Source organism: Ovis canadensis, chromosome 4, assembly GCF_042477335.2.
Source record: "Ovis canadensis isolate MfBH-ARS-UI-01 breed Bighorn chromosome 4, ARS-UI_OviCan_v2, whole genome shotgun sequence".
Lineage (NCBI taxonomy): Eukaryota > Metazoa > Chordata > Mammalia > Artiodactyla > Bovidae > Ovis > Ovis canadensis.
The window spans coordinates 116,428,807-116,453,051 of record NC_091248.1 but is presented as its reverse complement, the minus strand read 5'-3'; the positions used below and the strand labels follow the sequence as shown (position 1 = coordinate 116,453,051).

The following is a 24,245-nucleotide window of genomic DNA, read 5'->3' as shown; positions in this document are numbered from 1 at the left end:
GAACAACAACAAAGCATTAAACTTACTCTGTTTACAAGTAAGAGTCATAATTTTGGTGAAGAAAAGTGTACACATGAGGGTTTTGTTTTTTTTTTGTATGTGTACACTAAGTAAATCTTTTGAAATCAATCATTTGCTCCACAGATATTTGTTAATGCATACTCTAAACACAGTTTCCTATGGGAGGACCTGAGATACCAAATGCAGACCACAGATAGAACTTAGCAGTTCATCTCTGGGATCAATTTGCTTGAATTAGAATCTGGGTTCTGCTACTTCCTAATGGTGTGATTTTGAGCAAGTGGCTCAACTCTTGTCTTTCTTTCCTGATCTTTAAAATGGAAATAATATTCATAATACTCAACCTTGTACTATTGTTGTAGGGATTAAGTTAATATATATTATACATTTATAACAGTGCCTGGCAATTAGTAAGCACTAAATAAATATTAGCTCTTGTCATTATTGCTTTGCTCTTGTTATTATTGCTTTATGCCAATTGCCACATAATTCAGTACATGATTTACCAACTGACCACAGTATTAACAACCAGAATAAGTGAAAGAGATTGTAAACATAGGCACAGAAAGAACACGAAATCAGGAAGGTAAACATGAAGAACGGGGCCTGGCACACAGCTCTCAAAACATTTGAGCTGTTACTGGCTGGTCTTAAATTGGAATACTTCAGCTTAGCAACAGTGGATTAGGAGTCCATATAAATGAAGGTGAGAAGTATAGAAAGAACCGATTATTGCACTTTTTTTAGTGGCTAATTATGGGCTCAAAATAATGTTAATTGAAGAATACTCCCTTTTGGCAGAGATGTTTCATCATTGATCTCTTGCAAAGCAATATCCCATGGGCTGTGGGACTGGTTGGCCCGGGTGTGCAACCCTGGTTGGCCATATTCCAGCTAGGGGCTGTATGCCAGCTGGAGGCTGTATATCAGCTGTGTAACGTAGGTTGAGGGGTTTAATCTTAGTATCCTTGTCTATAAAATGAGAACAATCATAGTGCTTGCCTTCCAGGGTCACTCTCAGGGTTAAATTAATTGTTATATATCTAAAGCGCTTAGAACAATGTTTAATACGTAGTAAACACTCATAGTTAAGTGTTCACTGTTTTCAACACTTCCCCATACAACTCACACTGGAGGTGATTTCATTGTCCAGGCACTCAGGGTGGGACCTTGGGCAGGCTGGCGTCTACCTTCTGTCTGAACAGTGAGCTCCAGCTTAGTATGACTCTTTGATACATTCACCTGCTTTCCTCCCCTCTCCTGGCCTCCAGAACCCAGCCTTGGAGTTTTCCCTTAAGAGATGTTTACGCCAAAAATCGGTCAAGATTTGCCAATTCTGTTGAAGAAATTCACAGGGCAAATGGTGAAGTATGAAATACTGAAGGATTTAGACGAGGCATACTTATTTAATTCACAAAAATTTCCTTTCTACTTTAGACATATAAATAGCTAATGGGTGCATATGTGTATATCATATAAGTGGTATTGCCCTATGTAATTTCTCTTTTTAAGAGTACAGACATATGATATAGATATATGTATATCTGTGTATGTGCATATATAGATACATATGTATTATTTATATATATATAATGACACACACACATATATATATATATATATAAAACATATATATCACATAAAGATACTTTCTACTCTCAATTTAATCTCTTCTTTCCCCCTCCCAGGAATCAGTTTCTAGTCAGTGCAGTTATTTATGGAAGTGATTGAGGACCTGCATTTTGGTGTTGCGTCTATGTTGGCTCTAGTTTGTGGGCTTTTTAGCTGCTGTCTTGATAATCTCAGCATCTAGCCCCAGTGCTCACAGCTGCTCCATTTCGTCCTTGGATGTGAAGGACTGGTCATCATGAGACAGCAGCTTGTTTTTGTTTTCTTGCTGACAGCTAAATGGTGATGCCCAGGAAATCCGCCAGTCGAGTTTGACCTCTGATAGCAAGCTGTTTAAATAAAATTAGAAGATATGTCGGTTGTGCTTCTTACTCTCCACAGTGCACTACTGGCCTTATTGGGTCATGTTTTCCTTCTTTTTTCCTTTTTTTTCTGGCTGTGCTGCATGGCATGTGGGATCTTAGTGTCCTAACCAGGGATTGAACCAATGCCCCCTGCAGTGGAAGATCAGGGTCTTAGCCATTGGCTGGCCAGGAAAGACCCAGGTGATGTTTTCCTCCTGAAAGGAAACTTAAAAAGCGTATAGATACAGTTTAGGGAAAAAACATTTTTTTAATCAAGATCCGAGCTTCAGAAGTTTTGCAAATTGGAGCATGTATAGGGTGTGTACTGACTCTTATTTTTGTAGTTTTATCAATAACTCAGCCATCTAAGTTCTAAGCTATGGTGCTCTGCTGATCTTTTGCCAGTGAAATAAGGCTGTGAAAGTAAGGTCATATGGAAAAAGTGTAACGCGTTTTCTACTGATTCCCTTTTCACTTTATCTTCTGTCATACCTCAGAGGTTATATTTGTCATTTTGTTTTCTCAGATTTATTTCCATTGGCAGACAGAGTACAAGCTAACACCTAGTAGTTCAGAATGAAAGCTCCTTTTTTCTAATTTCAACTGCTGCTGGAATGTTGTTCTCAGCAACTTCTTACTGGCTGACCTTCTTCACCTGAAGCCATTTATTTTATGATTTAACTGGTAGATCAAATCAATCTACAAATATTTATTGATATGGTTTACAGTTGGTGGTTTAGAGGAATTATTATGGGAATATGGTTCAGCTATTGTGTTGCCATAGGTTCTGATGTGATAGATTTAATTTCTTGTATATATTGATACTTTCAGCTGTGTTATATCAGCCAGCTATATTCCTGAAAAACAAACCACTCCTAAACTCATCAGCTTTTTTCTAAAAAATTTTTATTGGAGTATGGTTGTTTTACAATGTTATGTTAGTTTCTACTGTACAACAATTAAATCAGCTATTGGTATACATATATCTCCTCTTTTTATGGATTTCCTTCCCATTTAGGTCACCACAGAGCACTGTAAACAATCCCTTCTGCTACACAGTTGGTTCTCATTAGTAATTTATTTTATATATTGGTGACTCAGATGGTAAAGAATCCACCTGCAATGCAGGAGACCTGGGTTCAATCCCTGAATCAGGAAGATTCCCTGGAGGAGGTCATGGCAACCCACTCCAGTATTCTTGCCTAGAGAATCCCCATGGACAGGGGAGCCTGGCGGGTTGCAAGTCCATGGGGTCACAAAGAGCTGGACAGCACTGAGTGGCTAAATACCCAGCACACACATCAACAGTGTATATATGTCAATCTCCCAAGTCATGGCACTCCTCTTTCTCTTTGGTATCCATACATTTGTTCTCTCCATCTATATCTCTATCTAAACTCATTAGCTTTGACAACAGTCATTTATTATTGTAGTTCACACATTTGTGCCTTGACTGGAGGTTGGCTCATTTCGGCGGGGTTAGGGGCAGTGACTTGTTTTACTGGTTTCAGTTAGATTCACTCACATGTCTAAGGCTGAGAGTTGGCTGATCTTGGCCAAGCCTATCTGGGGACAACTCTGTTTTATGTGTCTGTCCTCCTGGGGTCGGTAGATTGTCCTAGCACATCCTTCGCACTGTGATGACAAAGGCACAAACGTGTGAGTTCAGTTGTGCATTTCAAGACTGTACTTGCGTTAGGAAGCGCATATCCTTTTAACCAGAGCAAGTCAGGTGGTCAATCCCAGGATAGGAATTAGTCCCCGGTGGGAGAATAAAGGCACAAATGAAGAACTGTGGAGCCAATTACGTGATATATAACATATGTTAAGGTGCTCATTGACTCTACATTAAGGGACTCTGAATGGGCCCCTTGACCCACTAAGGCTTTTAGTAATTACTGTTTTGAGGTATAAAGTAGAACAGCCAGAAGCAGGCCATTTCCATGTGCAGTCATCCTGGGATGATGATATTCCCTGTATAGGAAATTTAGAAATAGTATGAAATTGTGGGAAAAAAAATTGCTCATGTTCCGAGTTATTCTCCAGAGATCATTCTGTCACTTTCCTTATTAATAGTGCACACATTTTTATCTTTTTTTTCTTAATACTCTATCATAAATCTTTGCCTTGTTATTAAAAAGGCTTTAACATGTAACATTTCTGGCTGCATAATATTTCCATTGTATGAGTACACCCTAATTCATTAACCTTGCCCTTTCTTTTTACTGTTTTGGGTACTTTCAGTGTCTTGTGATTATAAATAATGCTGTAGTGAGCATATCTGTGCAGAAATGTTTGTCTATGTTTACTTGTTTCTTTCATGGATCGAGAAACCTGAGTTTTGCCACTTGTTTGCTGTGTGGTCTAGACCTGCCTGTTAGTTTCCTCATCGTAAGATCACATATTGAGCTTGATGGCCTTAAACTTCTTTCTAGTTCAGAAAATATCTTTCAAGGGAGAGTAATAAATTGCTGGTTTGAACTGGAAGCAGGCAGGCAACTCCAGTTGTTTGTCACCAAAAAGCTCAGGAAGCTCCTTTGGGCTTCTTTGGAAGCTTCTTTGGGCTTCTCTCTTGGAAGAGTTCAGGGGAAGTTTTGTTTCATAGTTCGCATGTCGTTTGTCCTTCAGCCTCCATCTCTGATATAACAAAGATTATATTTACATAAAATTTTTTAAAAACAAGAGTGTAGGGCACTGAGCATTAGGATTATAAACTCTTGACGTACTTAATGGATGTGTGCTTTGAGAATGGCTTAGCTTATTGGAAGGACTGACCTGTCTTCATTTTGATTGTAATTTTATGTTTAAATAATTTTATTTATTTGTTTATAGTTGGCTGTACTGGGTCTTCATTTCTGCATGGGCTTTTCTCTAGTTCTGGGTAACTAGCTGGTATAACTCTCTAGTTGAGGTGTGGCGGCTTCTCGTTGTGGTGGCTTCTCTTGTTGTGGAGCGTGAGGCTTAAGTAGTTGTGGCTCCCCAGCTCTAGAGCACAGGCTCATCAGTTGTGGCCCACGGGCTTAGTGGCTCTGCGGCGTGTGCAATCTTCCCTGATCAGGGATCGAACCCATGTTTCCTGCACTGGCAGGAGGATTCCTTACCACTGAACCACCAGGGAAGGTGAGCTTATAATTTCGTATCTGCTTTTTGTATTTATGTTTGCCTTTTCTTTTGTGCCTTGTGATTTACCTGTCATCACAGGGATCATAACGGCACAACCATGGGGTCTGGCCTTATCTCACCATTTCCTGATAATTGCATGTGCCCTTTTTCTCAGTGATGCCTCCTTACTGTTCATTTTCATATGTACTGAGGCTGGATTTCATCTTGCTGTCTCTCTTCCAGCCTCTGCTGGGGATTAATATTGCTCACTGTGGACAGGCTGTAAGTGCTGACAGGTGGAGGTATGAACACATCACTCCTGAGTGGAAAAAAGTGTGATCTGTGCTCTGTCTGTCTCTCTGGCCACTCCCCACATTGGTCCTGAGCATGTCCTCCTTGCAGCTGACAGAGACTTCTCATTCCGAACTCCTCCTGGGAGTGGTGTTAGAAACTATTTGGGACTTCCCTGGTGGTACAGTGGATATACCCTGCCAATGCAGGGGACACAGGTTCAGTCCCTGGCCTGGGAAGATGCTGTACGCTGTGGAGCAACTAAGTCCATGTGCCGCAGCTACTGAGCCTGCGGACCCTAGAGGCTGTGCTCCTCAGCAAGAGAAGCCACCCCAGTGAGAAGCCTTTGCACCACGACTGGAGCGTAGCTCCTGCACACTGCAACTTGAGAAAGCCCACATGCAGCAATGAAAACCCAGTGCAGCCAAAAATTAAAAAAAAAAAAAAGATACTTGGTTTGGCTCCTCATCTAGTTGCCCCCGCTGCCCTCAAGCTGAGCTGGGGTGCCCATCTGGCCAGCAGGACTCTGTACCCAGTACAGTGTGGTCTCCATCCTCTGACCGCCTTCAAGAGGCCTTTTGTTTCCTGCCCCTCCCGCTCGGCCAGGATGTGGTCCCCAGTCCCTTGGGAATGATGGGACTCCTCCACCGCCCCAGAGTGCTCAGCAGCTCCGGAGAACCAGCTCTAAAAGCAAAACATCTTCAACCGACTGAAACCTTGTCCGTCTTTATTTTACCCCAGGAAATATTAATACATTGGGGCTGGAATATTTAATTGAGTCAGTTATAAATTGGATTTGGGTGGGGGAAAATAATTTTCTTCGATGCAAGTGAATCTAACCTTCCCCTGAAGGAAGCTGCTTACGAAGTACAACCTTCATCACTGCAAGCTGTAGTTTTTGGCTTCCGTACCCACTCTTCCACTGCCCCTTGATGGTTGAGTGACGTGGTGTTCATGTACCTTTTCATAAGAAAACTTGAACCTGATTCTTGAGTGTGAAATAATTCATAACGTGAATGACTTTGCTGCCCTCTACAATAACAGTTCACATAGGTGTGAATGTTTATGTACATTTTAATAAAGCAAGGGAGCATATCTTGGCTTTATTTCAGTCTCGTTTTGGTAAACTGGCATCGGGTGAGGAATGCTGACTCTGGGAACCTCTGACTTGTTTTCTCTTGTTCTGCACCTGCTTGCAGCCGCCTTGCTCTCCCCGGCCCTGCCCTTCCCCCTTCTTTTCCAGGGCTGCGCCGAGGTACCTGCTCTCAAGTAACTTGGTGAGAAGTGCAGGGTACCGTGCGGGCTCCTGGGAGAATGCTGCTGAGTGATGGAGGTGCTTCTGTCCAATCAGTGCTGTTCCTTCGTTGCGATCCCCAGGCCTGTGATCATCACGAAAGCCAGAGGCCAAGACCAGACTCGGCAAGAAGCTGCCCTTCCCTCTGGATTTCATGCATTTCAGCAACATGTTTTACAAACTCTGAAGTTTCTGAGAGGGCTAAGTAAAGTTCTGGAAGTCTAGGGCTGGTGTAAGGCTTCAGTGCAGTTGTAGGAGCAGACTGGGACCAGCATGGGGAGTGAGAAGAAAACAAGAAGCAGATAAGCATCCACTGGGAAGAAGAGCAGAGGCCTTCTAACCATTGTCTCTGGTCCTGTCTCTTGAGACCCTGGTTGCAGTCATTCACTCTCTCCTGCTTGTTTTTATTTTTTAATTGTAGAATTGGACAAAAAGTTTGTTGGGGTTTTTCTGCAAGATGTTATGCAAAAACCCAACGAACATTATGATATTTTTTTATTGGACTATAGTTGCTTTACAATGTTGTGTTAGTTTCTGCTGTACAGCAAAGTGAATCAGTCACACGTATACATGTGCCTCCTCTTCCTTGGATTTCCTTTCCATTTAGGTTGGCACAGAGCATTGAGTGGGGTTCCCTGTGCTATACAGTAGATATTAGTTATCTATTAAATACATAGCAGTGTATGTGTGCCAATCCCAATCTCCCGATCCGTCCTCTCCTTCCTTCATATTTTTAGATGTACTTATTTATTTATGAATAGATAATAGGTTCATTTGGCTTGAAAACCAAAAAGTATAAAACACTACACACTGGAATTGTCCATCCTATCCTATTCCCCATCCACCCAGTCTCTTCCCACTGTGCCCAGGGAGCTTAGTTTCTTTGTTTCATATGCGTGCTTCCAGAGTTGCCTTAGGCGTCCTTACACTCAAGTGAATGAAAGCATCGATTCTTGTTCTGACATTCATTTGTTCATCCATTGATCTCCTCTCTCATGTTCTCATTTTATGTCTTTTAATTCTACTCAGTAATTTTTTTAATTAATTATTAATTGATCATAGTTTTGGTTGTGCTGGGTCTTTGCTGCTGTGTGTGGGCTTTCTCTAGTTGGGGACCACAGAGGCTACTCTCTAGCTGCAGTGTGAGGGCTTCTCACTGTGGCGTCTTCTCTTGTGGAGCACAGGCTGCAGGCACACGGGCTTCAGCGATTGCACCATATGGGCTCAGCAGTAGAGGTTCTCGGGCTCTAGACCACAGGCTCAGTAGTTGTGGCTCAGGGGCCTAGTTGCCCCAAGGCACGTGGGATCTTCCCAGACCAGGGATCAAACCCGTGTCCCCTGTAGCACCAGAGAACTCCCTCAATAATTCTTTGTTGGAGTTTTTTTTGAGGAGAAAGGTCAGTGGTCACTTGTTTTACTTATACCTGATGCCCTGAGCAGATTTCACAGTGTGCTTGTCTTTTTCCCATAGATGAAGTGGAGAGTGAGAAATGGTACCTGTCTCCAGACTTTCCACCAACAACCATCAAGACAGAGCCCATCACGGACGAGCCACCCTCGGGACTTGTCCCCTCTGTCACGCTGACCATCACCGCAATCTCCACCCCGTTTGAAAAGGAGGAAAACCCTCTGGAAATGAACACTGGGGTAAAGTCACTTTTCTTCCATAAAAACAGATTGGATCGAGAGATAACAGATCCTCATTCTCCAAAAAGGCATTTAATCTTTTTGGAGCCAGTGGCTGTATATGTTTAAGGATATGTAAATATATATATATATATATATATATAGTTATATAGTTATATAGTATATATAGTTATATAGTATATATAGTGTATATATATATATGTAGTATATATATATATGTAAAGGTATATTTATGTCTATATCCAGAGCATGTTGATTTGGTGTCAACATTGGTTATATCACTTCCTTTAAAGGCATTGTCCAGAAAAACTGGTAGAAAGTCTCATTTCGGTTTTTCTGCGAATGCTATTACAAAATTGAAAAAGTTCAGGGATATCCATGTTGGCAAAAAATTCTCCCTGGAATTGATTTTTAAGCCAGTTGGAAGGGAGTGGTTTCAGCGATGGTGCTATTCATAGCTTTCTGGGCTGTGGCAACAAGGATTGCTTGTTCCTGTGTCATGCTTTATTCCCCTAGTGCTGTGCGAGTTGCCCTGACTTAATTCAGGGATTTCCCAGCTACCAGCTCTTGTATTACCCGTGGAAAACGTAAGAAACTGGGAGTTGCTCGGTTCCGTGCCTATAGCAAGTAGGATTTAGTTGTGCTCCACCTTCTCTTTAGGTGTTTCGATGTCTGGTGATGGACCAGGGGCACACTTGTACATCTTCTTCTGGATATTCGGAATCCAGCCCTAACTTTCCTTGTGCTCACAGCCACAGGTTATGTTACAGTGACTCCACTGGCATTCTCTAAGTCTTTTCTCCTCTGAGCAAGGTAGAGGAATCAGGAAAAGGTAACCCAGCAGTGGTGGCACCACCAAGGCGTGGCTGCATCCTCACTGCTTGCGCTGTTTACCTTCCATCCATCGGGAAGCTGAGGGCCGATGGAGATGAGGTGAACGGAGCACCTGTATGCTGCCCTCTAGAATTCCTTTCTCAGTAGCTACCTGAGTCTGTTTATAGGATGAGGCTTCTGGAGTCTGTATTAGTCTCCTTGCTCTGTGATGTTTTAGTGTGAATTTTGAGCAAGTCACTAAGAAAGATCAGAGTCATGGCCTTTCTCCCACGCGTGGGCCAGATACCTGTCCTCCTTTCCCTACCCAGTGTTTCGTGGTTATGTGTTGTCGGTTGTCAGGAACCTGGAGAGAATGCACGCAGTTGGGTTCACACAGTTCCTCCTGCCAGAGGCCTGTGACCCTTTAGGAATGTGCCAGACTAGTTTTGGGGTAAAATGCCTGTACAGTACCATAAACACAATGGAATGAAGCACTGACAAGTGAGCCCTGGCTTCTTCATTTGAGAATTCTGAGGGCTCCCTCACCTGTACTGCCAGATTTGGCAATGGGTGAGGGTTAAGGACTAAAATACCTCCCGGTCCAAGAAGCAGCCTGCGCTCAGCCAGGCCTCACCAGCCCTAGCACAGCCCTGGGAGGGAGACAGGATGACAGACAGCTCCCTGGGGTGTTGCTTCGGGTTTGTTACTGGCTTTTAAAAACTGTGTTTGAATTTCTTTCTTTAGGTTGATTCCTCATGCCAGACCATTATTCCTAAGATTAAGCTGGAGCCTCATGAAGTGGATCAGTTCCTAAACTTCTCTCCCAAGGAAGGTCTGTCTCCTCTCCCCTTTGGGCTAACAGGTGTGGGTGCGTCACCCCAGGGAAGGTGGGGACCGTTGATTGTACTAAAAGCAGAACTTGTTTTATGAAATAGCTGTTCTTGACTCTAAATACAAACTTTAAAGCTAAATTTTATTTTCCCATATATGTGTATGCTTAATTGTCAAGTTAAATCTTCAACTTCTATTCCAAGCCAGGGTGACCTTTCAACATGTTTATAGACTCTTCTGACTTGGGTGCTGACAAGGGAACATGGGAACCCCTGCCCTCAAGCCATCCTATGAGTAAAAGACAGCTCCCTGCCCTGGCGAGATGATCAGTACAGACCTAATGGGCATTTACAAAGCCAGCTTGCCGGCTTAAAACAAACTCTAATTTTAAACCCTTTGTGAAGTAGATTCACAGTTTCTCTGTCAGGCAATTCAGTATTTTTAAATGTTGATTTTCGGGTAGCTCAGCTATGGGATCTCACAGAGTTGGGCACAACTGAAGTGACTTAGCAGCAGCAGCAGCTGGTAGAGAATCTGCCTGCAATATAGGAAATGAAGGTTCAGTCTCTGAGTCAGGAAGATCCTCTGGAAAAGGCAATGACAACCCACTCTAGTATTCTTGCCTGGGAAATCCCATGACCAGAGGACCCTGGTGGGCTACAGTCCATGGAGTCGGGAGAGTTGGACATGACGTAGTGACCGAATCACCACCACCACTCCTCTATTCCTGCGTCCTTCAGGCATCTGGCATCTGTTTAGAAATAAGTGGTGTCAATACTTGAAATGGGCACACTCTCACCTTTTTCTTTCCCTGTGTCAGTTTTTCCCTTGACCCCTGTGAAGCCCATGGGTAGGAATTCTGAATGCAGACCCCTAAGTCTCAGAGAGTCTAAGAAGCTCTCTCAGCCTTTTTAATTGATATACTTTGCCCAGCTCCTTAATTCAGTGCCTTAAGACACACCATCCCCTCCCTTTTTATTTATACTTTCAGCACATGGTTAGAAGGACAGCTCATCGATGTGACCAACAAATAAAGTATACGCGCTGGTCATGGGAAAGGTATCCGTGCTATGGTGTGGACATAATGTGCAGATGTTATAATATATAGGAGCAACGCTCACAGAAGCAAAGTCTACTTCATCCCACCAAAAACATACTCAAGATTTATCCGTGACACTTTAATCAAGGTTGGCATTTACCTTTGTCATCAGTAAAGAAAGGATTCAATTATTTTTTTATACTTTTTTGACCACACAGCACAGCATATGGGATCTTAGTTCCCTTTGAATCCATGCCCCTTTGGAAGTGTGGAGTCTTAACCACTGGACTGGCAGGGAAGTCCCAGGATTCAGTTTTTATAATTAGTAATACTGACTAAAATCCATATATTTATTTTAACTGAGTGATACACATTTTAGTGCCTTTCAGCTTTAAAGAAAGTAATTCCTTTCATTTTTGTGATACTGGTAACAACTATCAAATACATTTTGCTCTTTCAATCTGTGTTGCCATATGCTTCCGAAAATGTCATCACCGTACCAGTAAGCCCCATAGTGGCTTCAGAATCTCGGATCTCTAGAGGAGAAAAGTTTCAGGGTCCTTCCTTGAAGTGCCCATCTTTCCTCATTATCCTAGATAAACAGGGAGGAGGAAATTCAATATGCTTGAATGTAGCAGGGCTTCTAGGCAAAGTGGCTTGTTGTCCCCAGCCCTGTCAGGAAGTAACCCAAGAGCCACATTTCAAGTGAATTTAGAAATCTGATACTGAGGCACTTGTGACCAGGGCAGTAGCTCTCAATAAGTGAGTAAGAGGAGATTCGAGTTTGCTTCACTTTTCCTGCCATGCCATTTCCATTTTCGTGTGTGTGTGGAGCACCTTCTTCTTGGAAAGTAGAAAAGTACTAGAATAATTTGGACTGTGCCCAGCCAAAGGGAAAAGTAAGCTCTAGTACTCTTGACTAATTCTCCAGACTAATAGCTCTGCATGGCAGACACTGGAAGCCCCTGTGAGGTTTGTCTGCTCATGGGTTTTGTTTTGCTTTTGTTTTTACTTGCTTGTTTGTTTACCATGGCTAAAAGATAAACATTGTTAAAATTCCGTTCAGTAGCTCAGTCATGTCTGACTCTCTGTGACCCCATGGACTGCAGCACTCCAGGCCTCCCTGTCCATCACCAACTCCTGGAGCTTGTTCAAACTCATGTCCATCAAGTCTGATGCCATCCAACCATCTCATCCTCTGTTGTCCCCTTCTCCTCCTGCCTTCAGTCTTTCCCAGCATCAGGGTCTTTTCCAGTGAGTCAGTGTTTCCCATCAGTTGGCCAAAGTATTGGAGCTTCAGCTTCACCATCAGTCCTTGCAATGAATATTCAGGACTGATTTCCATTAGGATTGACTGGTTTGATCTCCTTGAAGTCCAAAGGAAACATTGTCAAAAGATAAGCTCTAAAAAATTAAAACTTTGAATCGCTTATTTGAGCAAAAGTTAATTAGACTTTGCATCGCCAAACTGGTTAGAAGTTTCCTCTGACAAGAGCTGGGAGGGGAGACTTTTATAAAGAGAAGGTGGAAGCAAAGTAAGGAGATTATTTATGAGCTATGACTTAAAACTTAGTTGGCTGTTTGTGACCAGTTGTCCTTAGATTCCAGCCTGGTAACCTTGAAGCATTTACAGGATTGGATTTTGGTTTGCCTGTGTAAGTGGCCAGAGCACTGGAGACGCCCCAGGGTAACAGTTTCCATGCTTATTAATTGACCTGGCACTACAGAGTCCCATAGGTCATCATGGGGTTGGGAAAACCTTACTTAACACTCTTAGGACTCCTTTCTAGGTGAACAGATATTTAAGACACCTACCTACCCTCCTTAGCTGTCTGGAAGCTGTGGCCAAAGAGTTGACAATAGAGATGTATGGGATTGTTTTAGAATATTCTTTAGCTTTAGGAGTGCCCGTGGACTCTTAAAAAACCAGGGAGCTCTACGGCAGGGTAGGTTAGAAAGAGAAAAGAGAGGGGTTAGTGTAAGAAAGAAAGAGGAAAAAGTATGTGCTGTTAGTGGGGGTGGGGCAAGGTGGGGAAGTGACTGAGAGAGATGGATCACCTGTGGTTCCCTGGGACTGTCGGTGTTTCAGTGAGCAGAAGAGGCCCATGCTTCCAGCTTCTCACCTCCAAAGGCAGCTCTGAGGGTCCTTTTTCTGAGGTGAGTAGCTGTGTCTCAGGAAAGCTCCTTCCATCTACAGTATCTCAGGCAGGAGGCCTTTCCATGGCCCCGGGCTGTTCTCTGGTTGAGCAAGTCCAGGTGTGTATGCGGCCCCCGGGCTCCCCCGGGCTCCTCGCCCAGTTCAGAGCTGGTGCGCTTGGGGCTCTGTTGTCGTGGGGGGTTGCGGAGTGAAAGGCTTACCCAAGGTCACGTCCCTTGGCTCAGTAACGGTGACTGGCCATCAAGGGATTGCAGCACAACGTGAAGATTCACAGGTCAGGAAAAGAGCGAGACCCCCAAAGCACATTTGCCAGGTCGAACTCAGAGCCAGTTCTTCCTTTGGAACCTGCCTCCGCTGCGCTGGAGGTGCATGAGCGGCGCTGACCCAGGCTCCAAGGCCTGGCAGAGTATGAATGTCTCCCTGCGGAGAGGTGGAGGATGCTTGATGCTGGGGAACGTTGCGGGGACACCCCGCTCCCCCTCATTTATCTTCCAGTGCCTGCTTTTCTATCCACAGATAGACTGGGTGTTATCTGAATCAAGAATGCCTGGCATCTGGCCTGTGGGCCCTGCCATACACATTCCTGCAGAAACAAATGAGCTTTTCTCAAACCCTCATGGGCTCCCTGCTTCTGCTATTTCTTTTCTTTTCTTTTTTTTAAGATACATTAACGCGGTGGTTTACAATCAAACTGTGGAAACTATATGAAATGAAGCGAGGGAACATTATGCCAGCACCATCCCTGCCTACTGTAATTTCCCATGTCCCCATTTTGTCATAATTTGATTACTTTCTTACATATTTTCCCGAGTTTCTTTATGTAGTTACAAGCAAATAGGCTCTGTATTCTCTTTCTCTCCTTTTTCATACAAAAAGAAGTCTACTCTACACACGGTCTTGCACCTTGATTTATTTCTCTCGTTTATAGGTTGAGACCAGCATACACTTATGTCACATCTATTGAAACTCCTGTTGACCAAAGTAAAACTCAAAAATCCAGTCCAAAAACGTATCCACAATGTGCTGTGCTAAGTTGCTTAGTCGTGTCCGACTCTTTGCGAACCCACGGACTGCAGCCTGCCAGGCTCCTCTGTCCATGGGATTCTCCAGGCAAGAATACTGGAGTGGGTTGCCATGTCCTCCTCCAGGGGATCTTCCCAACCCAGGGATCAAACCCAGGTCTCCCGCATTGCAGGCAGATTCTTTACCAACTGGGCCACCAGGGAAGCTCATTATCCTCAATAAAGCCAGAAAATCAAGCCAAGAAAGCGCCTTCTTGAGGCTATATCAAGAACTGCAGAGTTGAAACCCAGAAATTGAATCTACTGTTTTTCGAAAGAAACATTAAATTTTGCCTTCACAGTACATCTTGGAGGCCGTTCCATGTCCACTAGGAGAGATTCCTCGTCCGTTTGTTCAACTGTCCCTGGTTGGATGTTGGATGTTTAAGTGCCCCCCACGTCCTGCTTCGTTGCTCCCTGATGGATGCAATCCGTTCTTTTCCCCTCAGCCTCCGTGGACCACCTGCACTTACCACCCACTCCTCCCAGCAGCAACAGCAGCGACTCCGAGGGCAGCCTGAGTCCCAGCCCGCGCCTGCACCCCTTTGGCCTTCCACAGACCCACAGCCCCGCCAGGGCCCCGGCACGGGCCCCCTCGGCACTGGCCAGCTCCCCGCTCCTCACTGCTCCTCATGTGAGTGTCCCTGCATCCCTGCAACCCGATCCCCCCATCCTGTCATTTGGAGCTTCACCCCGCCTGGCTGCCATTCCGGGCCACTTGGCTTTTCTTCCTGTGGGAAGTTTTCAGTCTGATTGCTAAAGCTGGGGGATGACAGACTTAGAGAACATTTTCTAAAAACTGCCTGTGATCTCATCATGCTAACACATTCTTTTCCTTTTCTGTGCATGCTTCCGGTTTTTATTCCTGTGCTTATTTTTTATAGCTACAACCATGAGGAATAAAAATGTTGTCATTCTTCTCAAAATTATATCACAAATATTTATCGTCAATTTAGGCAGTCTTTGTGACCTAGGATAGGAAATAGCTTATTTTTTAAATAAACAATCTTCGATGAACTGAAAAATTGCCCTGAGATTAAATGTTTTGATGTCTAAAGCACAAGCATATAATTTAACCCTTTTTGTCTGTGGTTCAGCTCTTAACCCAGTGACTCAGGATGGAACTCATGAGTCATTATTCATCCCTCACATACATAATTTCTCCAAGTAAAAAATAGGGACATATAATTAATTTTGTATTGTTCTGAATAGTCAATTGATTTCTCTGAGGATTTAAAAATCATAGTCAACCTTACTGAATTTGTAATATCACATAGAACAAGTTTGAATGAAGTTCAGTTCAGTTACTGAGTCGTGTCCAACTCTTTGCGACCCCATGAACTGCAGCACGCCAGGCCTCCCTATCCATCACCAACTCCCGGAGTTCACCCAAACCCATGTCCATCGAGTTGGTGATGCCATCCAACCATCTCATCCTCTGTCGTCCCCATCTCCTCCTGCCCTCAATCTTTCCCAGCGTCAGGGTCTTTTCAAATGAGTCAGCTCTTCGCATCAGGTGGCCAAAGTATTGAATGAAGTGAGATATGTAAAAATTCTAGAAAAGCCGTCTATCAATTAGCATAACTTTGAAAAGTTGAATGCAGTCTGTCTCAGAAACTCAGCAAGTTCTTAGATCTGTGGCCGTGTTCTTATTTATCACTATTACTGAGGGCCAGTGGGTTACCTCTTTCCACTCCATCATTACCTTCTCACCATTAACCCTTCACTCTTTTGATTACTGAAATAGTGTTCGTTCTATGGGTCTGTGGGTCCTGCCACAATCAGTTCATTCTACATGGTCATGGATTAAATCCTTCCCATGTCAAACCTTGGTTCAGCATCCGTGCTGTGTCTCCCTACTATCTGTTGGCATCAAGCTGTCATATCTCTGCTGGGTACTGACACCCTCTGTATGTGCCCAACCTGCAGCAGCTTCAAGAACTCGCCCCCTCCAGGCAGAGCGGCTTCTTCTGTTACTCTTTACAAGGCTGCCTTTTGTTGGAAAGTCCTTCCCTGTGTAAATCACCCCCTTTCTTCCAGGAGGCCCAGTTCAAGTCTTATCTGCTACCCTAAGCCTTCCCTTATCGCAGAGACTCAAACAAGTGTTCTCTTTCTTCATATTATTAATGCACCTGGAGTGAGTATCACAGTCTAGCATTTAATTGCTCTCATTCTTTCGTGTGTTTCAATTCAGCCTTGGTCTCGATCATTAGCTGCTTAAGAAACAGAGTTCATTTTGATTCCTGCATGCATTTAACACAGAGTTAATATGCAATAGGTCCTCCACTTATTGACTCATTATAAACATTGTCCTAGTGTGAATGACATGGGATGAGCTACAGTGGTCATCTCCATTGATGATGGACAGTATAGGACAGTGCTAACCAGAGGCTGTGGTGGGAGCAAGCCTGCCAGTGTGCCCCTGGGAGTCGTAGCCCTTTCGCTGGACTTCTCTTGAGAAGCAGCTCCTAGTGTATAGAGAGCATCTTGCAAAATGGCCTTTTCAGGAGAACAACAAAACTTTCCATAGAACTCCAAGTGAATTCCTCATCACTCCAAGGACAGGAAACCTCCAGGGATGTAGGAAATGAATTCTATCCTTTAAAAAATTTCCATGTTTTAGCCAGTGGGGTACTTTGTGGGAAATAACAGGTGGAGGTTTCTTTACCTGTTCCCTTCAGTTATAATCCTTGGGTTGTAACACTCACACGGGTATCTTCTCCATTTTTTTGCTTCCACTTCAGAGTGCCCATTTTTCACCCAAACAAATGGGCCTCCTTTTTCCTTAGTTGTTTGCAAGACATCATATCAGACCCTCCTCACCCCTCAGGAGGCTTCCCTCCAGTGCACCCGGCTGCTCCTCTTTGACACTTTTCTGCTCCTTGGTCTACACAGAAGCTGCAGGGATCAGGCCCCCTGGTCCTGACGGAGGAGGAGAAGAGGACCCTGATCGCCGAGGGCTATCCCATCCCCACCAAGTTGCCCCTGACGAAATCAGAGGAGAAGGCCCTAAAGAAAATCCGAAGGAAAATCAAGAATAAGGTGGGTCCATCAGATGCAGGCACTTCTGCGAGCAGAGGTGTGAGCAGAACCGAGCCATGTGCCTGTCCCACCTTCCCGGTGGCCAACAATGGCCCAGCCCTTGGTGTCAGGACCAAGGCTTGGCCCTGCCTTCCTCCAGCCGTGCCATCCATCTTCTGGGCAGTGGGCCCCCAAATTGGGTGTGCATGCTCCATGATGCTCAAGATAACCTATTCAGGCATGGGAGGAAAATATTAGAACTCCCATTTACATTTAAAAACATCTCAGCCTTTAAAATTTCTATTTTATAATATATACAATATTTCCCCTAGTAGGCATCTATGCAATTTATAAATATTTATAAAGTATAATATTATAAATACATAACTATCAATATATTATGGGTGCTTGCTTAATTTTTTTTCTTGATAGGGGTTTTTGTTAAAAAATTCTGCTGGCTCTTCTATATCTGGGTCTAGCAGTTTCCTGGTGCTGGGCCCCTATAGTGGGAATAAGGGACACAGAGGCCCTGGGGCATGGCTAGGGTGTGGATAGAGCAGGAGGGAGGAGACTAAGAGAGGAAGAATGAGAGGGATTAGAGTCATAATTCTTCACCCCCGTGCAGAACCACCAGGGAATTTTTGTGTAACTAACCCCAACTGGCTTATATTATGTATTATAGTGACCCAACTAGGTCCACAGAATTGAAATCATTTTTCTGATCCCATAGAAATGGTTCATGATGTACATGTTCTGGTCTGACTCCTGGACCACCATCCTTCTTACTGGGGGGCTAGTTTGTTGGAAAGTAGATGAGAGCATAGACTGATTGAAACCAGGGGGAACAGAAGAGGCGATTAGTAGATGAGCCAGCAGGTTAAAGAAATGGGAAATGGCCACAGAAGTGAGCAGGGCTTCTGTGATTACTGTGCTCACGGCCTCCAGTCATCTGGGTTTACTGCCATGTTGTTCAGTCGCTAAGTTGTGTCCAACTCTTTGCAAGCCCACGGACTGCAGCACGCCAGGCTTCCCTGTCTGTCACCGTCTCTGGAGTTTGCTCAAACTCATGTCTGTTGAGTCAACGATGCCATCCCACCATCTCACCCTCTGTTGTCCCTTACTGATACAGCTGGAGTGTAATCCTCTTTTCTCCCTGCCATTGCAGATTTCAGCCCAGGAAAGTAGGAGGAAGAAGAAAGAATACATGGACAGCTTGGAGAAAAAGTAAGCCTCCTGCCAAACTGGTTGTGTGTATTGAGCAATTCATGTAGAGAAATGTGAGTGCCAGGGGGCCCCTGATTTCCATGACAAGGGGGTTCAGTTTCTCACCTGGCTCCCAGCAAAGGCTGTTGGTTTATCAGCCTGTGTTTTGCCTGCCACCTAGTGGTTTTTAGAGGAGAAGCTTATAAATCTAGCAAAAAATGAAAAGTACAACTTCCTTGGTGGCTCAGATGGTAAAGAATCTACCTGCAATGCAGGAGACCTGGGTTCGGTCCCTTGGTCAGGCAGATCTCCTGGAGAAGGCAGTGGCTACCCACTCCAGTATTCTTGCCTGGAGAATCTCATGGACAAGAGAGGCCTGATGGGCTATAGTCCATGGAGTCACAAAGAGCTGGACTTGACTGAGTGACTAACACATTTCCGCTTTTCGATCTTAGTAGGCATTTGTACAGAACTGTTTTCAACCAAGGGTCCATAAGTCCTTGAAGGCTTACTTTCAAATAAGCACAAATACAAACCTTCATGTACATTCCTGGACTCCTCATAGGAGAGGTGCTATTTTGGCAGAAAAGAGCAGGGCTAATTAATCAGTTACCCTTGGCCACACTCCCTCGCACCCTAGAGAGCAGCAGGGGATGTAAGACAAGTTGGCGTTCTTTATTTTCTGTCTGCTGTGATTCGTGTTATAGGTGAGTGACTTTGCACAAAACACTTGAGGATACCTTGTGTTATGCTGAATAGCTTGGAATATCAGGAGGGCTCTTAGAAAAACATAAATTAAAACACAATCTTGTATTACCCTAGAAAATAGTTCCCATCTGACAAACTAATATCAATTTAAAATGGGAATGAGTCCCTGGATCTAGAAGTGAATCTTTATGTATATGTGGTGAGGGGAGCAGTTGGTGGATCCTGGCTGGTTCCTGAAGTTCCTACTGAAAGTCAGTGTTTCTTCCTCCTGATTTAGGTTTTGGTAATAAGAATTATTGGAGAAGGAAATGGCAACCCACTCCAGTATCCTTGCCTGGAAAATCTCATGGACAGAGGAGCCTGGTGGACTGCAGTCCATGGGGTCGCAAAGAGTCGGGCACGACTGAGCGACTAGCACTAACACTAATAAGAATTGTTACCAGTCATTGTTGAGGTATCCAGGGTCAAGATGTTTCGATGAAAATTTCTTTATGGCCTCTTGGGGCATGCCTCCTCCAGCACCTGTGTTCCTTGCCCTGAGGTCCTAAGGTCTTGTCCTTTCCTCTCCCCCTACCCCAAGCCCTGTTAGTCTTTCTGGCCAAGAGCACAGCTAGCAGCATTCAGATCCTGTAATATGGAGGGAGAAGTGTGATGAGCATTGAGAGCCATAGGGAAAAGTCAAGAGAAATCAAGTTTGAAAAACCCTTTAAGAAGTTTGGGCTTCCCTGGTGGCTCAGATGGTAAAGAATCCACCTGCAGTGCGAGAGACCTGGGTTCAATCCCTGGGTTGGGAAGATCCGCTGGAGGAGGGCATGGCAACCCACTCCAGTGTTCTTGCCTGGAGAATCCCATGGATAGGGGAGCCTGGAGGGCTACAGTCCATCAGGTTGCAAAGAGTCAGACATGACTTTGTGACTAAGCACAGCAAGTAAGAAGTTTACATTGTGTACCATTCCAATCCATTTTCCATTATTGGGCCATTTGTTACTAATCTCTTTTTTTTTCTTTTGTGTCCTCACCCTTTTCCCCAACTCAGGTTAGCCTAGCTCTCTTTCTGATCTCCCCAGAGTAGCTGCTTCTCTGTTTATTTTTCCTCTGAACCCCACCTGCCTCCATCCTAGCCCCTGGTTTAGTGCTTGCTCCCCTGATAAAACTCAGGTTTTTCTTTTTCTCTCTCCTCTGTAGGGTAGAGTCTTGTTCAACGGAGAACTTGGAGCTTCGGAAGAAGGTGGAGGTTCTGGAGAACACCAACAGGTGAGGGTCCCTGGAGTGAGGATGGAAGGTGGGGAGAGAGGGGCAGATCAGAAAGGGAGCTGGGAAGAAAGGGGAGGAGGTGCCATTGAAAGAGTAGTTGTGCCAGGATGCTCAGGGTGGCCGTGCTCCATGCACCTGTTTCTGCCGCCTGTGTACATGTGTGTGCACACGTACGTGCGCACACACACACACACACACACACACACGCGCCTGTGCATGTCCTTTACTTTTCCTAAAATACGTGACATTGATGAATCTGACTCTGACAAGGGCTTTCACGAAGAGGGAGTTAAGAGGAGGCTTGGGAGAGAATATGGTCAATGAGTCTGATTCTCCTGAAAATGACATCAGACTTTATAGAGGTGGCTAAGGAGGGAGTCGGAGAAGGCACTGGCACCCACTCCAGTGCTCTTGCCTGGAAAATCCCATGGACGGAGGAGCCTGGTAGGCTACAGTCCATGGGGTTGTGAAGAATTAGACACGACTGAGTGACTTCACTTTCATGCGTTGGAGAAGGAAATGACAACCCACTCCAGTAGTCTTGCCTGGAGAATCCCAGGGACGGGGGAGCCTGGTAGGCTGCAGTCCATGGGGTCGCAGAGTCGGGCACGACTGAGCGGCTTCACTTTCACTTTTCACTTTCATGCACTGGAGAAGGACATGGCAACCCACTCCAGTGTTCTTGCCTGGAGAATCCCAGGGACCGGGGAGCCTGGTGGGCTGCTGTCTATGGGGTCGCACAGAGTCGGACACGACTGATGCGACTGAGCAGCAGCAGCAGCAAGGAGGGAGTGACCACTTTGTTGTCACCCAATTTGAGTAAAATAAATTAGTGCTTATTAGTGAAAAAAAAGGAGGGAAAACCAAGTTTGTTTTTTAAAAAGTTTTTAATTACTGTGTTTAAAAGTTAATTAATTGATTACATTTTAAGTCCATTTTGAAAAATAATTTCAAAGTAGGACAGATGGATTAATGAGTTCATCTGACACCTCCTGTGTCAGGTACTGTTTTCAGGACTTTATAGATATTAACTCATATAACCTTCTGATGACCCTATGACCTAGTCCTATTACTGTCCCTATTAAATGGTGGAGGTAATGGAGACTCAACAGGGAGGCCTGGTGTGCTGCAGTCCATGGGGTCGCAAAGAGCCAGACACAACTGAGCAACTGAACTGAACTCAGTGGAGACTCAGAAAGGTTAGGTGACTTGCCCAAGGTCACACAGTAAATGCCAGAGCTGCGTTTGAAGGCAGGCAGTCTGGCCCTAGAGCCTTGATGAGCTTTATCCTGGGTCATGTTAAGGTATAGGGCTGAGAAACGGTGGTTGAGGCATTTCATCATGTGTGTGTGTTCAGAGTCTGCTCATGCTTTGAAAATTATTCATTAGTCAAGGGATCCTGTTGCCCTTAGCTGTTATAGATCCAACAATCCAAGCAGAGAAAAATTGACTTTGAGGTAAGCAAAATATTAATTCATCCTTTTAAGGCTTAGCATTAATGCCTAATAACAGGTTTGCAAATGTTAAGGGGTCAGGGTAAATCTACTTACATGTCATCTGATAATAGTGTAAAATTTGGCTCCCGTTTCTTAAATCTTCATGGTCTATTGCTCAAACAGCAGGCTAATTGAGTCATCAGTTAAAAATACCATCAGTAGGAAAAGTGGACATTGTGACCCCACTGGGTTTCTCTCTGCATTTCTGGGAACGTGTGCTCATATGGCAGGTCAACGACAGTTACCTCCAGCCCTCTGTAGACAAACAACGGAAGTAAGTAAATGCCACCAGCTCCATGTGTTATCACCTTGATCCCCCATGCAGAGGAACTGGTTTCCAGTGGCACTTCAGGGTTCCGGTTTAGCTGTTGTCTTTGGCGATTAGTCTCCTGAGGCTTCATGCCTTCTTTCCTCCACCTTTATTCTTGCCAGAGTGGTTCTCTGGGTCCTAAACCCCCACCAGAGTCTGTATCCATTTTGTAAGCATCCTGAGCAGATTCTAGTCCATCCCACCTCCTGTCTTAGCCATCGCTATTGAAAAAACCCCATGTTCATGAGTGGGACAAATCCAGGCCATGAAATGGTGAAAAGAGAAAGAGGAATCCATCCAAGATAATGGAGTTTGGTCCAGGTTGGGTCTTGTCTAGGGGTTCCGGATGGCAGGTCTTCCTGCAGCCACACGGGGGCAGCAGAGACGCAAAGAGCATTGGGTGCTTGTGATGAGAAGGGCTCTATGCCTGCCCCCTTTACTGGGAAAGGATCTCTCCTCCCCTCCCCAGGCTGACCCTGCTGTATCATAGATTTTAAACCTAAAAAAGAAAACCCACACACATGTAATATATGCCCATTGTAAAAAAAATTTAGAAAATACAGTTAAAAAAGAAAAGAAAATCCCCCCCAAATCTTTTCACCCAAAGAAATGTTTACATTTTGAAATGGGATATTTTATATGTATGTACTTACGTTGTACATCCTCTTCTGTTAAGAACCTTCCCCATTTAACAGAAATCACTGGCCATACTGGCCATATATTTTCATATCAGTAAATGTATTTCTACATAATTTTATTTCTGTCAGATTTTGATAAAGAGCTGTTATCTGCAGAGCATGGACATAAAGCACATCTGATTATGTGTGTGTCAAGAACAATCCATGCTTTGCCAGTTGTTTTTATCTTTTAAAATAATGAGTGTTAATTGCTTAGTTGTGCACAACTCTTTGTGACCTCCTGGACTGTAGCCCGCTCGGCTCCTCTGTCCATGGGATTCTCCAGGCAAGAATACTGGAATGTGTTGCCATTTCCTTCCCCAGGGATTGAAACCAAGTCTCCAGCATTGCAGGTGGATTCTATACTGTCTGAGCCATCAGGGAAGCCCTTTAAAACAATGGCCACGACTATATTAATATGATGTCAGTTATTATATAATGTGAGTTAGAGAGTCCCTGTGTATTTGAGCTTGGGTCAGCATATCTTGAGTTCTTCCCTGAAAGCCAATGGTAGTTTTCCTTCTGTCTTCTTCACTGTGGGAGCTCTTGCCAGCAATTCAGGAGATTCCACTGAAAAAACAATCTACTTCATGCTTATGGTGCTCTGCTTGCCCCTTGACTGGCAGAAGCTTCCACTGTGGTTCCGCAACAGGCTGCGTTCAGTCCCTTCCCTTTTCCAGACTCCTGGTAGACAACCAACCCTTTATGGTGAAAATGGTTAGTACTTGATTAACCTGCCATCCTCCCACAAGTAATCTGATGAGGGGCCTCCTAGGTCATAGTCTCTCAGTTCAGCAGCTTTTCGTGTGTTTTGGCTTGAGAAGCCAGGGAATAAAGCAAAGCTGCTTTTGTGCAAACAGGGAAGGGCCTGCCTTCCCCCCAACTTCCTCTCCCTTCTCCTTCTGTTCCTGCCAAGGGCCTCTTCTTGCTCAGATGACACCGTGGCCGGAGTGACCAATTTGAACCTTGGCAGTCTCTGCCCTAAACTGGTCAGGAGGAGATGATGGTGTGGGCCTGTGGGAGGGGGAGACTTTCGGACCCTTTCTTCATGGCACCTAGTAAGCAACCCAATGTTTGAACCAAGTACAGAGTGGGGCCCAGTGAACACACACCTGTGTTTGTGTCCTGTTGGCGCTTCTGATGTTACCATCCTTCGGAGGTAGGCGGGTAGAGGCAGAAATGCTTACCAGACGTGGACAGGATCCTGGCTACCCAGAAGTAGGTGGGATACCTGGGGTGCTGCTGTTTCATTTGGCATGACCTGGCAGGAAAGGCAAGTGGGTGCTTCTTTGTTGGCCAAGCTAAAGAAAAACTGCCCCTCTTAACATTTTACCACTTCCGTGCCA

At 44.6% G+C, this 24,245-nt stretch overlaps 1 protein-coding gene across 1 annotated transcript in view; it reads left to right on the top strand.

The window, feature by feature from the left end:
• The window catches only part of CREB3L2 (cAMP responsive element binding protein 3 like 2), a 129,554-nt gene that overhangs the window by 85,190 nt on the left and 20,119 nt on the right, over nucleotides 1-24,245 (top strand). Inside the window, exons 3-8 of the mRNA XM_069588485.1 lie at nucleotides 8,153-8,328; nucleotides 9,886-9,973; nucleotides 14,680-14,864; nucleotides 17,126-17,272; nucleotides 18,417-18,475; nucleotides 20,348-20,416. Coding sequence (XP_069444586.1) covers nucleotides 8,153-8,328; nucleotides 9,886-9,973; nucleotides 14,680-14,864; nucleotides 17,126-17,272; nucleotides 18,417-18,475; nucleotides 20,348-20,416 — 724 coding nt within the window. The remainder of the gene's footprint in view (nucleotides 1-8,152; nucleotides 8,329-9,885; nucleotides 9,974-14,679; nucleotides 14,865-17,125; nucleotides 17,273-18,416; nucleotides 18,476-20,347; nucleotides 20,417-24,245) is intronic.